General features: G+C 34.0%; 1 protein-coding gene across 6 annotated transcripts in view; it reads left to right on the forward strand.

Annotated features, from left to right (window-relative positions):
- Positions 1-15,680, forward strand: part of LOC148958988 (potassium channel subfamily T member 1-like) — a 91,270-nt gene extending 75,590 nt beyond the window's left edge. For 5 of the 6 annotated variants that reach the window (XM_089111587.1, XM_089111585.1, XM_089111586.1 and 2 more), the window contains 15 exons: positions 728-836; positions 1,797-1,943; positions 3,374-3,666; positions 5,851-6,049; positions 6,370-6,475; positions 6,916-7,094; positions 7,201-7,272; positions 8,081-8,224; positions 8,664-8,799; positions 9,447-9,560; positions 10,105-10,188; positions 10,522-10,629; positions 11,337-11,436; positions 12,512-12,593; positions 12,944-15,680. In XM_089111587.1, coding sequence (XP_088967713.1) covers positions 728-836; positions 1,797-1,943; positions 3,374-3,666; positions 5,851-6,049; positions 6,370-6,475; positions 6,916-7,094; positions 7,201-7,272; positions 8,081-8,224; positions 8,664-8,799; positions 9,447-9,560; positions 10,105-10,188; positions 10,522-10,629; positions 11,337-11,436; positions 12,512-12,593; positions 12,944-13,031 — 1,961 coding nt within the window. In that variant the 3' untranslated portion in view covers positions 13,032-15,680. The remainder of the gene's footprint in view (positions 1-727; positions 837-1,796; positions 1,944-3,373; positions 3,667-5,850; positions 6,050-6,369; positions 6,476-6,915; positions 7,095-7,200; positions 7,273-8,080; positions 8,225-8,663; positions 8,800-9,446; positions 9,561-10,104; positions 10,189-10,521; positions 10,630-11,336; positions 11,437-12,511; positions 12,594-12,943) is intronic. The other variant, XM_089111584.1, reaches the window with a different exon arrangement.
- Positions 15,681-16,054: the final 374 nt, after the last annotated feature.

Below are 16,054 nucleotides of genomic sequence, written 5' to 3' on the forward strand. Positions count from 1 at the left end.
GTCACGCCCTTTTTAGCACCAGAAAACGCCCTTTTACCAACAAGGAAGGCCAATTTTACCTTAAGGGAACGCACTGGCTAACTTTGGGGTACGTAAAAACAGTTTGAAAATTATAAGATTTTATTACAAAAAGTAAATTGCCAAAATATTTCCCTTCCCAAAATATTTTCTCATTGAATTTAAACGTAATAGAAAATTGATCCTGCCGAGTGCTGGGGAGGGGATGTGTCAACACTTCATCGCTTTAAAAAGTCTTCAGTATATTTCATAAAAAATAGCAACCAGTGATTGTGGCTGTGATTTATTTCAAGTTTGATCATTGGCCTAATGAATATTTATGAATATTAAACAGAATAAGATAAACTAAATGCATAATAAACAGATGAATTTAGTTACTCATATAAATTTCTCTTGTCAAAACAATACTGTCTTGGCAGTGAAAGTCCTTTACAATACAAAGTTGAATTGATAGTCTTTTTATAGAAGGCTGGGTTTTTAGAATCATTAATGAGGCGAATATCTACACAGATATTTTACGTAAGAAATATTTATCACACTTTTGTTATGATTATGCACCTGAATAAATAACATCTATTGCTTTTTGTATTCTTGTTGTCCACGTTTATGTTACCTTTTTTTCAAACTCTGTCATCATTTTCTGTTAATTGCTGAGTTCAAATGATTTTTTTCATTTACTTATGACCAGCAAAATCCTCTGCCCCTCTAGAGCATGTGGTCTGCGAAGACGAGATAAAAAATGCATTGCTGGCATCAAATTGTATTTGTCCTGGCATATCAACTCTGGTGACGCTTCTTTTACACACATTGCGGGAGCAGTATGTACCCTTATTTCAACTTTCAGTCTTTGCAACCATGATTATATTGAGTGAAATATTTTCCATGTGATTATATATAATGACCTGGTAGAGAGAGGGCGGTGTGTGTGAGAGGCGTGGCTTTGGGCTTGGTTTTTAATATGTGACCTGGTAGCTCAATTGACCTGCACAAACGACTAACAAAGAAGCTGCTTGCAGGTTCTAGTCCTCAATGGGTGTGATGATGATTGTAAAGACTTACTTGGATGCCTTAAAAGTCAGTAGAAATTTGTTGCGTCTGCTGTTCGCTCTTTCAATTGATCATGGTGATGCTGTTAAAAAAGGGACCTTACAATTAATAAATTAAACTTCTCAGACTATTAGCAAAGTTTTTGAGAACACCTGTAGGACATTTTTATAACCAAAATAATGAAAAAGGACAAATTTTAAACATTTTTTACTTCAAATTTTCGATAAGTCCCCTTCTCTAATAAGCTTCCCCTCTTTCTAACCTCCCTCTTTTTGAAGCTCCCCTCTAGGATTGAAACAAAATTAGCTAAGCCACCCCCCCCCCCCTCTCGGTGGCTTAATAGAGCTTTTACGGTATTTGGATGTGATTTTGGGTGTGGCTTCTATAAGTTGCCTACAATGCATCACAGACTTCCTTCCAAACTGTAGGACGGCAGCCCTGTGCTTGAATTGTTGATGCTCCTACAAAAACATCAACACTTTTGCCTGGTTTATCTAAGTCTTTAATTTGCCTGGTTTGTCTAAGTCATTTTCGATCTATGTTGCAGTCATTTATTCATGTTTCACAGCTTTAATCGTGCTGGAAATTTAGAACAGAAATACCTTTAAGGCTCATTAGTAATTAAAGTTGATTTTCTTTCGTCGAAGAAGCTTTACGTTCTTCCTTTTGCGGTATCATACCGTGCTTTTGCCATGGAAATGTTTATCTCACTGAAGTTTTCCGTATTTCAGAAAAGGAACTTCATCTGATGTCTGTGAAAATATCTATGGAAGAAGCGCAGGAAATGAAATCTACGATATCCGACTTGGAGACAGTAAAATGTTTCGAAGATTTGCTTATAAAAGTTTTACATATGCGGCATATAATGCTTTTAAAAGGTACTTAATGATATTATCAAGGAAATCATCTTTGACCAATTATCTGCCAAAATTTTATGGTAAAATTACTTATTCGCTTTCTCTTTGCCATCCGAATATTTCAACATTTTGAAATTTTGAATGTTTAATAAGGGTTCTAAAAGCACATTTCTTGATAATCTTGATGCTTAGTGGATGTTGCTTTTTGCCTTTGCTTTTACTTTTTCATGCTGTTCAGGAAACTCCTGATTTAAAAGGAGAAGAAAGCCTGTTCATTGGAATGTTGGTTGAATTCGAATCGTGTATATTGAGGGTACAACATAAATTTAATAATTAAAATGGGATACTTTAAATTAATTGATTGATTGATGTTTTGTTGGCTGAAAAAAGGGTACAGATAAGATGATGCAACACAAAAACAGATAAGATGATACATATCATATCATATCATATCATATCATATCATATCATATCATATCATATCATATCATATCATATCATATCATATCATATCATATCATATCATATCATATCATATCATATCATATCATATCATATCATATCATATCATATCATATCATATCATATCATATCATATCATATCATATCATATCATATCATATCATATCATATCATATCATATCATATCATATCATATCATATCATATCATATCATATCATATCATATCATATCATATCATATCATATCATATCATATCATATCATATCATACCATATCATACCGTGCCATGTCATACCATGCCAGACCATACCATCCCATACCATACCATACCATACCATACCATACCATACCATACCATACCATACCATACCATACCATACCATACCATACCATACCATACCATACCATACCATACCATACCATACCATACCATACCATACCATACCATACCATACCATACCATACCATACCATACCATACCATACCATACCATACCATACCATACCATACCATACCATACCATACCATACCATACCATACCATACCATACCATACCATACCATACCATACCATACCATACCATACCATACCATACCATACCATACCATACCATACCATACCATACCATACCATACCATACCATACCATACCATACCATACCATACCATACCATACCATACCATACCACACCATACCATACCATACCATACCATACCATACCATGCCATGCCATGCCATACCGTGCCATGTCATACCATACCATACCATACCATACCATACCATACCATACCATACCATACCATACCATACCATACCATACCATACCATACCATACCATACCATACCATACCATACCATCGCTGAAATTGATGCTGAATATGGTAGCGAAAAAAGGCTTTGTCAGTTTTCCCAGCAGAGTTAGGTATAGACTATTTAGATTGATTCAACTTTTGATGTTTATAATCGCAGTATTTTATTTGCCTCCAAGGTTTGGTGTAACATTGATCGGTGTACGAAGAGAACCAAAAGAGTCGCAGATATTTCTTAATCCTGGCCCAAGCTTCAAACTAGCATACGATGATACCTTGTTCTACATTGCAATAACATCGGAAGAAGACATGGCCCTAGAGGAGCTTACTAAACACTCGAAGAAAGGAAAGTACCAAAGCTCTCTCAAAAGCGATGATGGAAAGAAGAGTCGCAAACTAACGAGGCAGAGTGAGTGGGGAAGCTTCATATCAGTCATCGACAATAGCGAGGATGATAAAGGTATAGAACAGAGTGAGTCTAGCATGATTCATCAAATTCATAAGGCTTTCAGCTTTTCATATTAATTGACACTCTTATCAAATTTCAGGAGGTTTTAGAGAACTGCCAGTACAATAATAAATCAGTACAGATTTTTTACTCATTAGTACCCTTCAATCAATGTTGAAGGTCAATGATTGTTCTAGGACTAATGAAGCTTGATTTTAATTGTATTCGGGATGAACATAATCATCTATTTTCGTCATCTAACATTTGAACCACTGATGATAAAGGGCCAATAACCATGTTTTAGATAATTGTTGGTCAGAATCAAAAGTTTTTAAGGCCGCGCCTAATTTCCTGGAATCCTTCCCATTTTTTCGTGGTAACGCCCCTCTATTGATCAATTAGGTTTTATTAGTGGGCTTTTTTGGAATGAATGCCTTTTGCACGAAGAGGGGAAAGATTAACCTTAAAGTATTTCTCCAAAGTCAAAATTGAAAAATATTATTTGGTTAAAAAGGAATTTTATTCTAAAAGCTTTTAAACAAAAGTAGGAAAATCCATCTTGAGTTTTTTAGAGTTATATAACGAGACGAAAGCATCGTTACCAGATGTTTTACGTTTAAGAAAATACAGAAAGTTTTAAAAAGTTTAAAAAAAAATCTTGTATTGCTCATCGGAAATGACATTGAATATATTATTATAACAACAACCATTTTCTTCAGAATTATATCATAACAGTCTCATAAGCAAAAAAGCTGCAAATTCACCCAAATTTACAAACAAATAGATGGATTTTATTGGAAGGAGTACATGAGCTTCGACTGCCATGTCCTCTTCCTACAAACCTGAAAAACGTGTATGTTTGGGAAATTTGTATGATTTTTTCATGTTTGGATCTTATCTAAACATTCGATTTCAAACTATCACCTTTTTTAATAATTGTCCATAAGGATCCGAACCCTAAAAACTTAAGAAACAATTTTACTGATTATTCTCAACATATAGAAAAAGCTCAAAAATGTTTTTAAACATGAGATTGAAACTTCTGGCTCTCTTTCTTGCTATTTTAGAGAATAGTTTCTGATATTAAAAAATGCCTGTGTCTTCCATGTTTCTCAATTTTCTGCTTTATGTGCTGATTGACTGCAGTCGATGCTTCTTCTGCATCAAATCACCCACCACTTCTATATAATCATGCAACATTTTCAGCCCTAGCTACTTTAGATGATGAGCAGATGGTGCTAGGTTACATAACTTAGAAATTCTTGTTTTGATGAATCCTGTTTTAACAACGTTTTTATTTTTTACCTAACCTTCACAGTAATCGTCACACTAACTCCACATTTCCGGGTAAAATATCTCCAAAATTCTCCTTTTTTAAAGAAATGGAAATATAATTAGTCAGTTATCCAACATGATGTCTCCAACAGTATTTGATTTGCTGCACAATTGCACAATCAATTTCCGTATAGTGCAACAAGATATAACATTATGAATAGAACTTTTCCATGAATTTTTAATTAGCAGGATGAAAAATGTCGGCAGATGTAAATAGCATCTTGCCTACATAACCTATTACCATTTGCTTTACAACTGAGCTACAACACTATTTCGGGCAAACACAATTTAGCATTTATCGCTATGAAAAGTGCCTGCTTAAAAAATCCGAGATTTCTCATTTATTTTGTTCACTGACCCTGTCAATTCATGTATATCAAACTTCCTTTAATGTAGACCTAAGCGGGTAAAGACAGCAAATTCAATTCTAAGATCAAATTGAACTTTATAATCTGAAGCAATATTCCAATATTCCTATATGTTAATAAATCTCACTGAATATTGAAGTATCATCACCTCCTTCCCCTTTATAACTCTACAAAATCTAATGACTGCTATTAGATAATAACAAGAGACATTATAGAAAATATGAAACTGTTTTTCTCTATTTCTGGTGCATATGAGTGTTGGATATCTTTCAAGTTTCTGAAAATCTAGGTAAAAATCTGATAAAGGGAACATTCACCTTTCTCATAGCACAGATAAATGCACAGAAATTATCCGTACGAGAGCATTAGAAGAGAAACAATACTGAAATCTGCATGACTTTCAATTTTCGCAAAGCAGGTACCCGTTCCAAAATTTTGCATACGTCTAGAAAGAAAACTGCTTTTAACAAGTTCTACCATGCATAAACATTAAATATTTTTTTAGATATCGAGCTTAAACCAGCACCACCAAGTCCAAATGGTTCCGTGCTACACAGCAAAGACTCTCCGATTGCAGCTTCTATTATTGATATCAATGTTTCAAATGCGGGTGATTTCAATGAAATACCGGCTTCGGATTTCTCTGATCAGTCCAGTGACAATGATGTTCAAGAGTTAAATGTCCCCATTCAAAACATCCCAAAGTAAGTCGGAAAAACATACTGATCACATTTATATTCCGAACACATTAATTTTTAACTTAGTGCATCACAAATATTCTTCTAGGTAAAAGAGTACCATAGGGTCTCGTCATCAATCAGATATTCCTGTGACTTTACCTGCAAAACAACATGACTATAAAGAACATCATAAAAAACTTTCCTATTGACTACATAATCATAAAGAACACTGCGAAATACCTCTAGAAATGCGAAGTCAATTGAATCGGTTGCAAATAGCCATGCTAATTTACTCATTTTTCTTTAAGAAATTGGATGTTATGAACTTTCATTTCTTTTTTCAGCTACATAATTGGGGTACCCCCGATAACACCGTATGTTGGAAGATCACCCTTAAAATGTCATCTTTTACCGGAACCAAAACCGTTTTGCTGTATGGAACTAAATAAGGTATTTCGTTGGAAATAATACAATATTTTGTTTTTCACTTCTTTACGGCAAAGAGTTACATTTAACTTTTCAAACTGAAACTTTCTGTTGGTCGGCTTAAATTCAAATTCATAACTTTTGAAATATTTCAACGTGATGCTAGAAGAATTTTCATGAATGAAAAATTTATAGACTTTCTTATGATGTCGCATTTCTCTTTCATAATGTTTTGAAAATTGATACTCTAATGTATTTATATTTCCGCTAAATGTTGGCAAATTCAGAAAAAAGCTTGTTTTTCAAGAATCAATGAATACAAATAAAAAAAAACAGTCCACTTAAACTTTTTCTAAATACCCAAAATGGGCAATTAAAGGTTTGAATTGTCAAATACTGTTGTTTTTGGTCACACTGGAAGAAATTCAAAAGTGAAACACACAGCATACGCCTTTCTTATTTAGCCTTGCACAAAACAACACAAGCTGCAAGACAGAGACGATAGAGCGAAAAACTTGACTGGTGGGGTCATTGTAGCCTGTCCGAGAGCTGGAGCGGGTCTCTACAACTTCATTCTTCCGCTGAGAGCATATCATCAACCAAAATGTTATCTAAAACCATTGATTATACTTTTAAACGAGCGGTAAGTACCAAACTTTGACTGAAACTCGTTACATAAAGACATAAAGTAGGCCTGTTATTTAAAGGGTGTCGTAACTACGTAAAATTGCTTCAATTCTTTTCCGTAGGCCTTCACCTGCTTTTTACGAAGCTGTTTGTTCATTTCCTCTTTTGTACTTTATGATTGGATCATTTAAAAAGTAAGTATTTTTGCCACAATTTTCTTGAGTATACGAAAAATCTTTTATAGCGTTGTTTATATATTATCTTAAGCCCTTACTTTTTGCACACGATAAGATACGATAACAAATGGGTGGCAATAGTGATTCTCTTTCATAAGACTACTTGCCCTGGCTTTCGTATGTTAGGCAACCCACTTTTCGAAAAAAACTACGAAAATGTTGTATTACTCTGGCATTTTAGTTTTTTTTATAGATTTCAGAACCACTGCAAAATCGTGTTTCAAAAGAGAGAGAATATTTGCGGACAAGCCGTCGTAAACACTTAATTTCCATAAAGTTGTTTTTTGTCAATTTCTTGTCGATAAATAGACGAACTTGATCTTTGCTTATGGATTAAACTTAAAGATAATCTGAATTTGCCTTTGTCCCTCTGCGCTCTAAACAATAAAGTTCCGAGATCTTGATGTCCATAAAATATCTTTTTGGAATTTTCAAAATTTGACGACATTAAGTAAAAGAGCTCTGTGAAAAAGCTGGTAGCAGATTTTGTGCATATTACCTGAGATAAATTCACAAGAGTACAGCTCTTCCTCGTCATGTCGCTGTAATTTTGATTGGAAATTTACATTTTGCACTTCTAGGGGTATTTTGGGCGCTTTTCAGGTGATGTCCTCAAAATTCAAAAATTTTAAAAATACACATTTTGTGACGCGTCTTTTTTGAAACCTTCTGCTCGATACCCAATTTCTAAAGTAAAAAAAACAGCAACAAAGCATGTGCTATTACAGAGACATATATCGTCTCAAGAATCATGTTTCTTTAACAGTATAGACGACTTACTTCAAGCTGGCATATTGGAATCAGACACTGTTGTGATAACTGATCAGCTACAATCCATGGAAGGAATTTTCTCCGACGAAGAATACATGGCAGATGCTTACACGATTGTAGGAGTACAAACTATATATAGGCATGTATTGTTGTGTTTAGGTATTATCCATTTAAGTTTGGGTATTATCCTCGTGTGTAATTCGAAGAAAAAAGTAGCACGTGATATGTGCAAGGTTGCAAGTCAACCTCGTATAGAAAAAAGTGCATACACGTGATTGGTCATAGGCAAAGTGCACGACAGAAACAAACGCTAGAAAATATTTCTCCTTACAATACAACTTTGCAACATTTTGCGACGCTCTGGATTCCATTGTAATATAATGTGTTTGTTCTAAGAGTTTTATGCCTAGTTATTAGAAAGAAATTGAACGTTATAAGGTATAGAGCTGGAAAAAAGATACTATCTTTGCATGTTCATTAAAATTTAACGATTTGCCTTTTTAATGAGTTAACGATTTGCTTTTTTGATTGAGCTGAAATTATGAATGTAACTAGACTTTGTTTCAATTTATTCACAGGCTGTTTCCGAATGTTGGCTTGATCGTTGAGCTCACACATTCTAGTAACATGAAATTTATGAAGTTTGACGTACCAACTATCCCACCGCAAGTGACTGGTTTGTCCAACAAGGAAAGCTTGCGAAATACAATTAAGGTGAGTTTAAAAACTAAAGCATATTTAAGATTCAGACTTCAGAGGTTCAAAATATAGTCTGAACATTTTTTCGGGACTCAAAAGCCAACATCAATCGTTGATTGGGATTTGTCACTGATTCTTATCTGTGTGTAGGACTAATTTCCAAATTGATACAAAGTTGCAGCTTCTATTTTGCTGTTTAGTGATTTCCTCATACTGTCTTGCTGCACCCACCATCCCTTGAAGCTTCTCCTCCTTAGCAGATCAACCTGTTTTTAAATTTGTATTGTAACGGTCGTTTATAAATTGAATACGATACGGCATTTCTAAATAAGTCTTGGATTGCACCCAAAACGATTTTATTCTGCGCTTAGATCATTTTCAAGTATATAAGTGCTAGACCAATGATTGCTTTTGGAGATCCGAAGAGAAAATAAACTCTTTCTACCCTAAAACACTTTTGTGAAGGCAGATTCTAAAGTATACAAATGTGAGTCAGCCTTGCTTATAACCCCTAGCCTCTCCTCTGAAAAGGTTTGTCTCGCTCTGGTATACATAAAATACCTCAATCCCTTTCTATTTGTTATTTTTCAAGTATAGACTGACCATAAACACTATCTTCCTAACGAGTTGTCATTTTTACGATTTATTCTGTATGTTTATAGTTGAGGACAAGAGAGATGAAATCACGGAATGATCACCTCGATTATTTGTTCAGAGGTCCTTTTGCTGCCGGAAATGTTTTTAGTGCCAGCATGATCGATACCTTATTATATCAAGTATGTATACAAGTGCCATTTTACTGCTTGTTTATAAACTGATACTTTAATCTGATTTGACAAAAGTTGATTTTAGAAGAACTGAAATATTTAGGTTTTGGATATAAAAAATTTTGGCTGATGAATGGAAAGTACAAAGCTGCTTTTCCCAAAGATGGCCTAAAGCATTTTTTTAATTCAGTTTTTCAAAGCATTTTATTATAATTGCCAACTACGAAGAATGTTTTACAATTTAAAGCGTTCCCCTAACATCACCACTTTTTGTAAATGCTTAATGTGATGCTACAGATTGCACTGTAGTATGAAAACGTTGGTGTCGTGGCCTTTTTTCCAAATGCTAAGCCTTTCACCCGGCTTGAAATATGCTTCAATTTGAAGTATGTACACTAAAGTGATGACATCGAAGAAAAAAACAAAGCTAGATGAGCAAAGTATAAATGTGTAGAAGCGACCCTGATTTTTTTTCTAAGATTGTAACTTTACTTTTGACGTAAATACTTCTCGTTGGATTGCCTTAAGAAAATTACTCAATGTTTTCTTTTAGACGTTTATGAAAGATTATATGATAACACTAATAGCCCTTTTACTTGGATGCGAACAAAACGCAGGGTCTGGGTATCTTGCATCGGTAAGTTATAGCAACAAACATTTTCTAGAAATTCCATAAAATTCGTATTTCATTTCATTCCGGGAAAGTGATGCAAAAATTGCAAAGAATTCCGTAATATCATATTCCATTCGTTCCATAATTCCAAAAAAGCGATGAATCTAAATGTTTCTATATCAATCTATTTTGTTATGCTGTTTCAAATGAAAAATGAATGAAGTAATGGCAATTTTCTTACGTATACCAATCTCATGCCATGATCTTTTATAGAAATAGCTAATAGCCTGATGAGATAACCATAAATTCTACATCATTTAAGATTGCTTACTAAAAACATTTTCTTAAATTTTGCAGGTATCAATAACTGACAATAACATATGGATAAAGAGTTACGGCCGACTATTTCAACGGCTTTGTACAACTAACTATGATATCCCAATTGGGTTATACCGGCATATAACTGTAAGTCAATATCAACAACCGATAATATCAATGTATGCTGTTTATTTTATTCTCTTTGAATTAGAACAATACAGTTCGGAAATTCATAGCTCATGTGTGAAATTTGCATCCGTCAAAGTGTAAACCTTGCTGTTGCTAGAACCTTCACAATCTTAAAAATATCCCAAACTTTATTTTATTTTCTTCATTAGACAAGTTCTAATTTAGATTATTTGTTCATTTGAATATGGGATGATATTTGCTATGATACAAAGTTTAGCTCTATTTAAGACAAAAGCAATTCTTTTATTGCGCAAAAAAATTTCTAGAATATCGACACATCGATAACTTAGATATTATATGTTGTTGTTTATAATTATAATATGTACAAATTTACTTGAATTAAATATATTTTAATAAATTAAACTTAAATTAAAGATTCAAGGTAGAGAGATTTTGGTTTGTTTTTAAATAAATGAATCGCTGCAAGCTATTTGGTAACCTCGAATTAAACCATAGCAACAAGTACCTAATGTCCTTTATACCTTCATTTTACACATCAGACAATGTGATGAAAATAGCATTATTTTGTACAAATCGGCCAACTGTCCGTCGCTATCATATACCATCTCGAATGAGAATTTTTTTTGCCAACAGGCTTCGTTAAGTATATAGTAGATATATCATTTTTATCTATAGTTTCTAATTGCAAAATTTATTATTTCTAGGGTAGCTCAACCACACAAACCAGTGACAAAATACCTGAAAGCAGAGATATTTATGGGATAGTAACAAATCGTATGAAGCGGTTAGGATTACGAGGGAAGCGTAAGTATCTTTTTATTTGATTTTAAGCATATTTACCGTAGGATACAACTCAGTTAGATAATTTGGCAACTGCTTTTCAGTTGTCCCAGCAAAAGAAATAAACTTAACCATTAAAGATGAAAACCTGTTTTCAATAATTTGATAGAAAGTAGCGACTAAAAGTGATAAGTAAAGTTTAAAATGCAGATCAGCTTTCCTTGAATAGAGCTTTTAGTTTCGTTTTAAATCACTGGATCGAAGGAATTTCATTTCTGAGGCAAGTCAATTGCATGCATTGGCTGCTCGAAACACAAATGATTTTTGGCCATAAGTAGTTCAAAAATTTGGTATTCCATGATTACATTTTGCATTACGTAATACTCTGGTATGAATATTATTTTGGTATGCAAGGTCCATTGAGGATTTAAATACTATTGTCCATGCTTTTCGATCAATAAGTTTCTTAACGTATAGAAACATATTTCCTGCTTTGCCTTTGCGATTGTTTGCTGTGCCCTTGGGGGTTGCTTGTTTCTTGACAATTATCCCCAACGTAACTTAAAATGCACCCCAAAAACCATCCACTGAACCTTTCTTGACATACATACTATCTATCTCATACCACAATTATATCTCGCAATTATGAACCCCGCTTATCACGAACTTCTCGTTATTACAAACTAAAAGTCTGTCAATCTAAAACTAAAGTTCTAAAAGATATCTCCATGCATAGATAACAATCCTCGATCGATATAATGAGTTTCCACTATTGAGAACATTTATTTTGATTGCTACAGAAGCCGCTAAAGAGTTCATACTTCCACTCCATATCATATGTACTTCAACATCGTTTTCGTCGTATGCGTCGCACTTTTTGCCTGTTCCTATTGAAGGCTCAAATTACATATTAAAATGTAAATGATTTGAGCCTGAATATAGATTAACGCCCAAGTCTCTTTCGCAAAGAGCGCAATAAAAAAAGAAGGCTATTCATCAATGTCCTTGCTTGATACACTCTAAAGGTGTAGTGTTATTCAATATTGGTATTTGGTTAATATTGGAAGAAGTAATCGAACGTTATTTCTCATTACTTCAGATGATTTGTTCACACGACAAGGCAAATCTTACTCCCTGGTTAATCCCCCTCCTGATTTTGAGCTTGAAACAGGTGATATTGTGTAAGTACATTCATATTCCTTTTGTCTTTCTTCCTTGCCATTTTATCCATATAGATAATTTGATAAATTCGAGTATTCTTAAAACTCTGTTCAAACTATTCAACCGATCTATTTATTATGCTACATTCAGTCACTCATTTGTTGGTAACAACATCACTACGTACATCAGTAAAATGTTTAACAAGAGTCAATTTCTCAAGCTCATCCTAGACAACTTGTTGAACTGGGCCTGTGTCAATATGTGATATCATTCTGTTCAGATAAATTTCTTAAATTCTATCCTAATTTTAGATGATAACTGGTGCAGTTTCACCTTGTATATTGGTATCGTATTTTTCTCGCCAATCTAGATACATCATAAGAAGATCTCCGTCGATGACTTCAGTTCACAATGACTTGAGTCCCGATGACGTGGCCACGGCTACAACTGCTCTCTAAAATTCTCCAAGTCGATGAAAATGTTTCAAGACGTGCCCTTCAAGAAAGGAAACATGAAAATGATTTTCTATCATCTGAGAAGCCCAAAAGAGCTTGTCCTTTTGGTAAATTGGAGGGGATAAACGACTCAGTAGAAGGTCTACGACCACAGTGTATTAACCCCTTCCTTTTTCCAATTTTTGTTCGACCGAAGATGCCCCAAAAGTCCACAGCTGCAGTTCTGAGTAGCCCAGACAATTGGTAAAGGCACCAGCTGCTGTGTAACGGGGATTGAAAAATTGGTTTAAGCCTTATAAAATCTTTAGACCACGGTCTTTGTATTATTTTGCTAGGTAAACATTGAAAGGGATACCGGTCCTTCCTCGATTCATTTTAGTCAATCTATAGAAGATTGGCATAGACCTGTGTTGAAAAGTAGACAAGGAGCAGATGCAAAGGAATCTGCCTTGTTGGTCCTTGAATACAGCTTTGTTAGGCATACATGGGGTAGTAAAGGCTCATCTATAAAAAGTTTTAGCTACTTATCTTTAGACACCCATGTACATCATTCCATTTTACAGCATGCTGTAGTACCTATTTAATCCTCTTAAAACTCAGCTACGATTTTCTAGGAAACAACAAACAATAAAATGTTTCTCTAGACACTCAAATTCTCTTGCTGGTATAACCTCACTAAAAATATTAAGGACCTAGAGAGAAATGTGCGCGAAATTTTACTGTGCGCGAAAGCCATTAAAATGACAATTAAATGTCATTAAAATTTCCATATTGGAAAGAGACGGTCAGATAATTATATATCTCTTAATTATTTAGCTGTTTGCTGAGAGAAACTTGGGTAATGTGAATAACGTTAAGATTTGTCTTCTTGACATCGAAAAAGATGACTCAAACGACCCAAATCTTTTTCCACAAGAGCCATACAATCTTTTTAATACGCTTTGCTTGCGGTAGGAAATTATCTTGCCAAAGGTTAGAGTGATGATGGGTGGTAATGTTGGTGAAACTCCACTTTAACAAGGTATGCCCTCTCAAAGAGACAAGTTAAAGAATTAAAGACTTGAGGTATTAAAGATTTTTGTCAGAAAAAAATTCAGTTTGCTCACCCTGAGACACTGATCATGTAGTGTTGCTTATCATCATGATAGCTTTATCTCGTAAATACCAAATTACTTTTCATAAATTCAGAATTCTATGAAAACATTCAGTTACTAAATTATTTATAGAATTATCGAATTATCAGCCTATTTAGGTGCTGTATAATGACAGTTTTTGTTACTGGACAACATTTGTTTACACACCCATATTGTAATTATTAGAGTAAACATTGTTTATTTACTTAAGGACATTGATAGTATTTATTGAAGGCATTGTAAATGCAGATGATGAATTATTTGAAAGGTATTTCTTCTGTAATATATAGTGATATATACTTGTCAGAATAGACTGTAAATAGAGATTCTTTACTGCATTTTTTGTCTTAAGGCCATTAAACAATCAGCGCTGGAGTTTTGCTATAGGCACTCTGCAGTATTTACTGCTGTATTTTCTTTCGTGAAGAATATGATTAACACAAGTGCTAATCTTAGCACCCTAGTTAATCCTAACCGTTTTAAGGTCAGCAATGTTGTCATAGAGAGGATGTGTGTCGAAAATTGGGATTCGAAACTATATCGTCAAAATCTACAACATATAGAAAGAACGGTTTTAATAACAGGAGTGAAAAAGATTCACAGTTCTAATGGAATTCAATTAGGAATGCTCACTTCCCTGTCTGACTTTATCTTTTTTCTCTGCAAAAAGGAGGAAGCGGAGGTTAGAAAGAAAATGCATTGTAAAAGCTTTCCCTTTTTGTCAACCATTTAACAGATTCAGCTATGGAGTCAAGGGGCTTGGGACTTAGAGTTAAAAGTGCCTTTTAGAGATGTGACGCCATTCTGCGAGTTTCCATCGTCTTACAACACCAAGGAATTTCCAAATACGGCTTTAAGATGCAATCTGTAAACCTGAGACGCCAGAAGCTGCAGTTCGAATCCCTTTACCACAACTGGAAATCACGTGATGTGGAAGGCTTCCAGTGACTGGTATCGAAAGAAGGGGCCACGTAACGGTTTGATAAGCAGACAAATGCTTTTTATGAGAAGCCACTTTAAGGCACTGAGACAGCCGAGTACCTAAAATATCTTAGTGTTAGGGCAGCACTGTTAAAAAAATTTTCACATTCTTCATATTCAGATGAACAAGATAATGTTGTTTTTTGTCGTGCAAGCAAGAAAATATTTTTTCTTTGTCACTAAAAATCAGCTTCTAATTTTATTCATAAAGTAAAATTGCATTATTAATAGAATGAAATAGCCGAATTTTGGCAAATCTCTCCAATCTAAGAATCTTAACGAACTTTTAATTCTTAATTTTTATGAAAATTAAGAAAGTTTCAGTACAAAGAACTTTTTAAATTTCTTGTTAAAATTCTTTTCAAGAGTCCTAAAGTCTTCCTTTTTAAATTATTTCATTAATAAAAAGGAACGTATATAAAACAGCACTTTATTTTTCGTTGCTCTTGTACATCTGATCTGGATAGGGTACTTGCAAAATCTGCACTTTCTTTAACAGCTTCGTTCTTTGAACCTTTCTTTTTATATGCTTTTTATATGCTCTAAAAAGGCCTCGCAAAACGTCTGCAAACTTCAAATTTATGAAGTATACGTGTTGATAATATAAATTTAGCAAGAAGAAATAATGTTTTAATTTCCAAATCTAGATAATCATTCCTCGAACAATGAAACAATTCCTAAGTTGGTCTTTCGATAATTTTTTCTTGGCAAACAGCATTGGCAAAAAAAATGAAATTATGAGGTCAAGCAAAAGTCATTGTTAAATATAATAGGAAAATGAATGATTTCAGTTCATGTTTACTGGAAACTGATAACAAATCTATGCGAAGTTCAGTGAATTTGCAAGACTCTGTATAAGTGTTTGTTGAATGCCTGTTAGCATGGCTAATTAACCACTGGCTAATGGTATAA

The sequence above is a fragment of the Rhopilema esculentum genome, chromosome 11 (genome assembly GCF_057945365.1).
Source record: "Rhopilema esculentum isolate cy_ngs chromosome 11, ASM5794536v1, whole genome shotgun sequence".
In the NCBI taxonomy this organism is placed as follows: Eukaryota; Metazoa; Cnidaria; class Scyphozoa; order Rhizostomeae; family Rhizostomatidae; genus Rhopilema; species Rhopilema esculentum.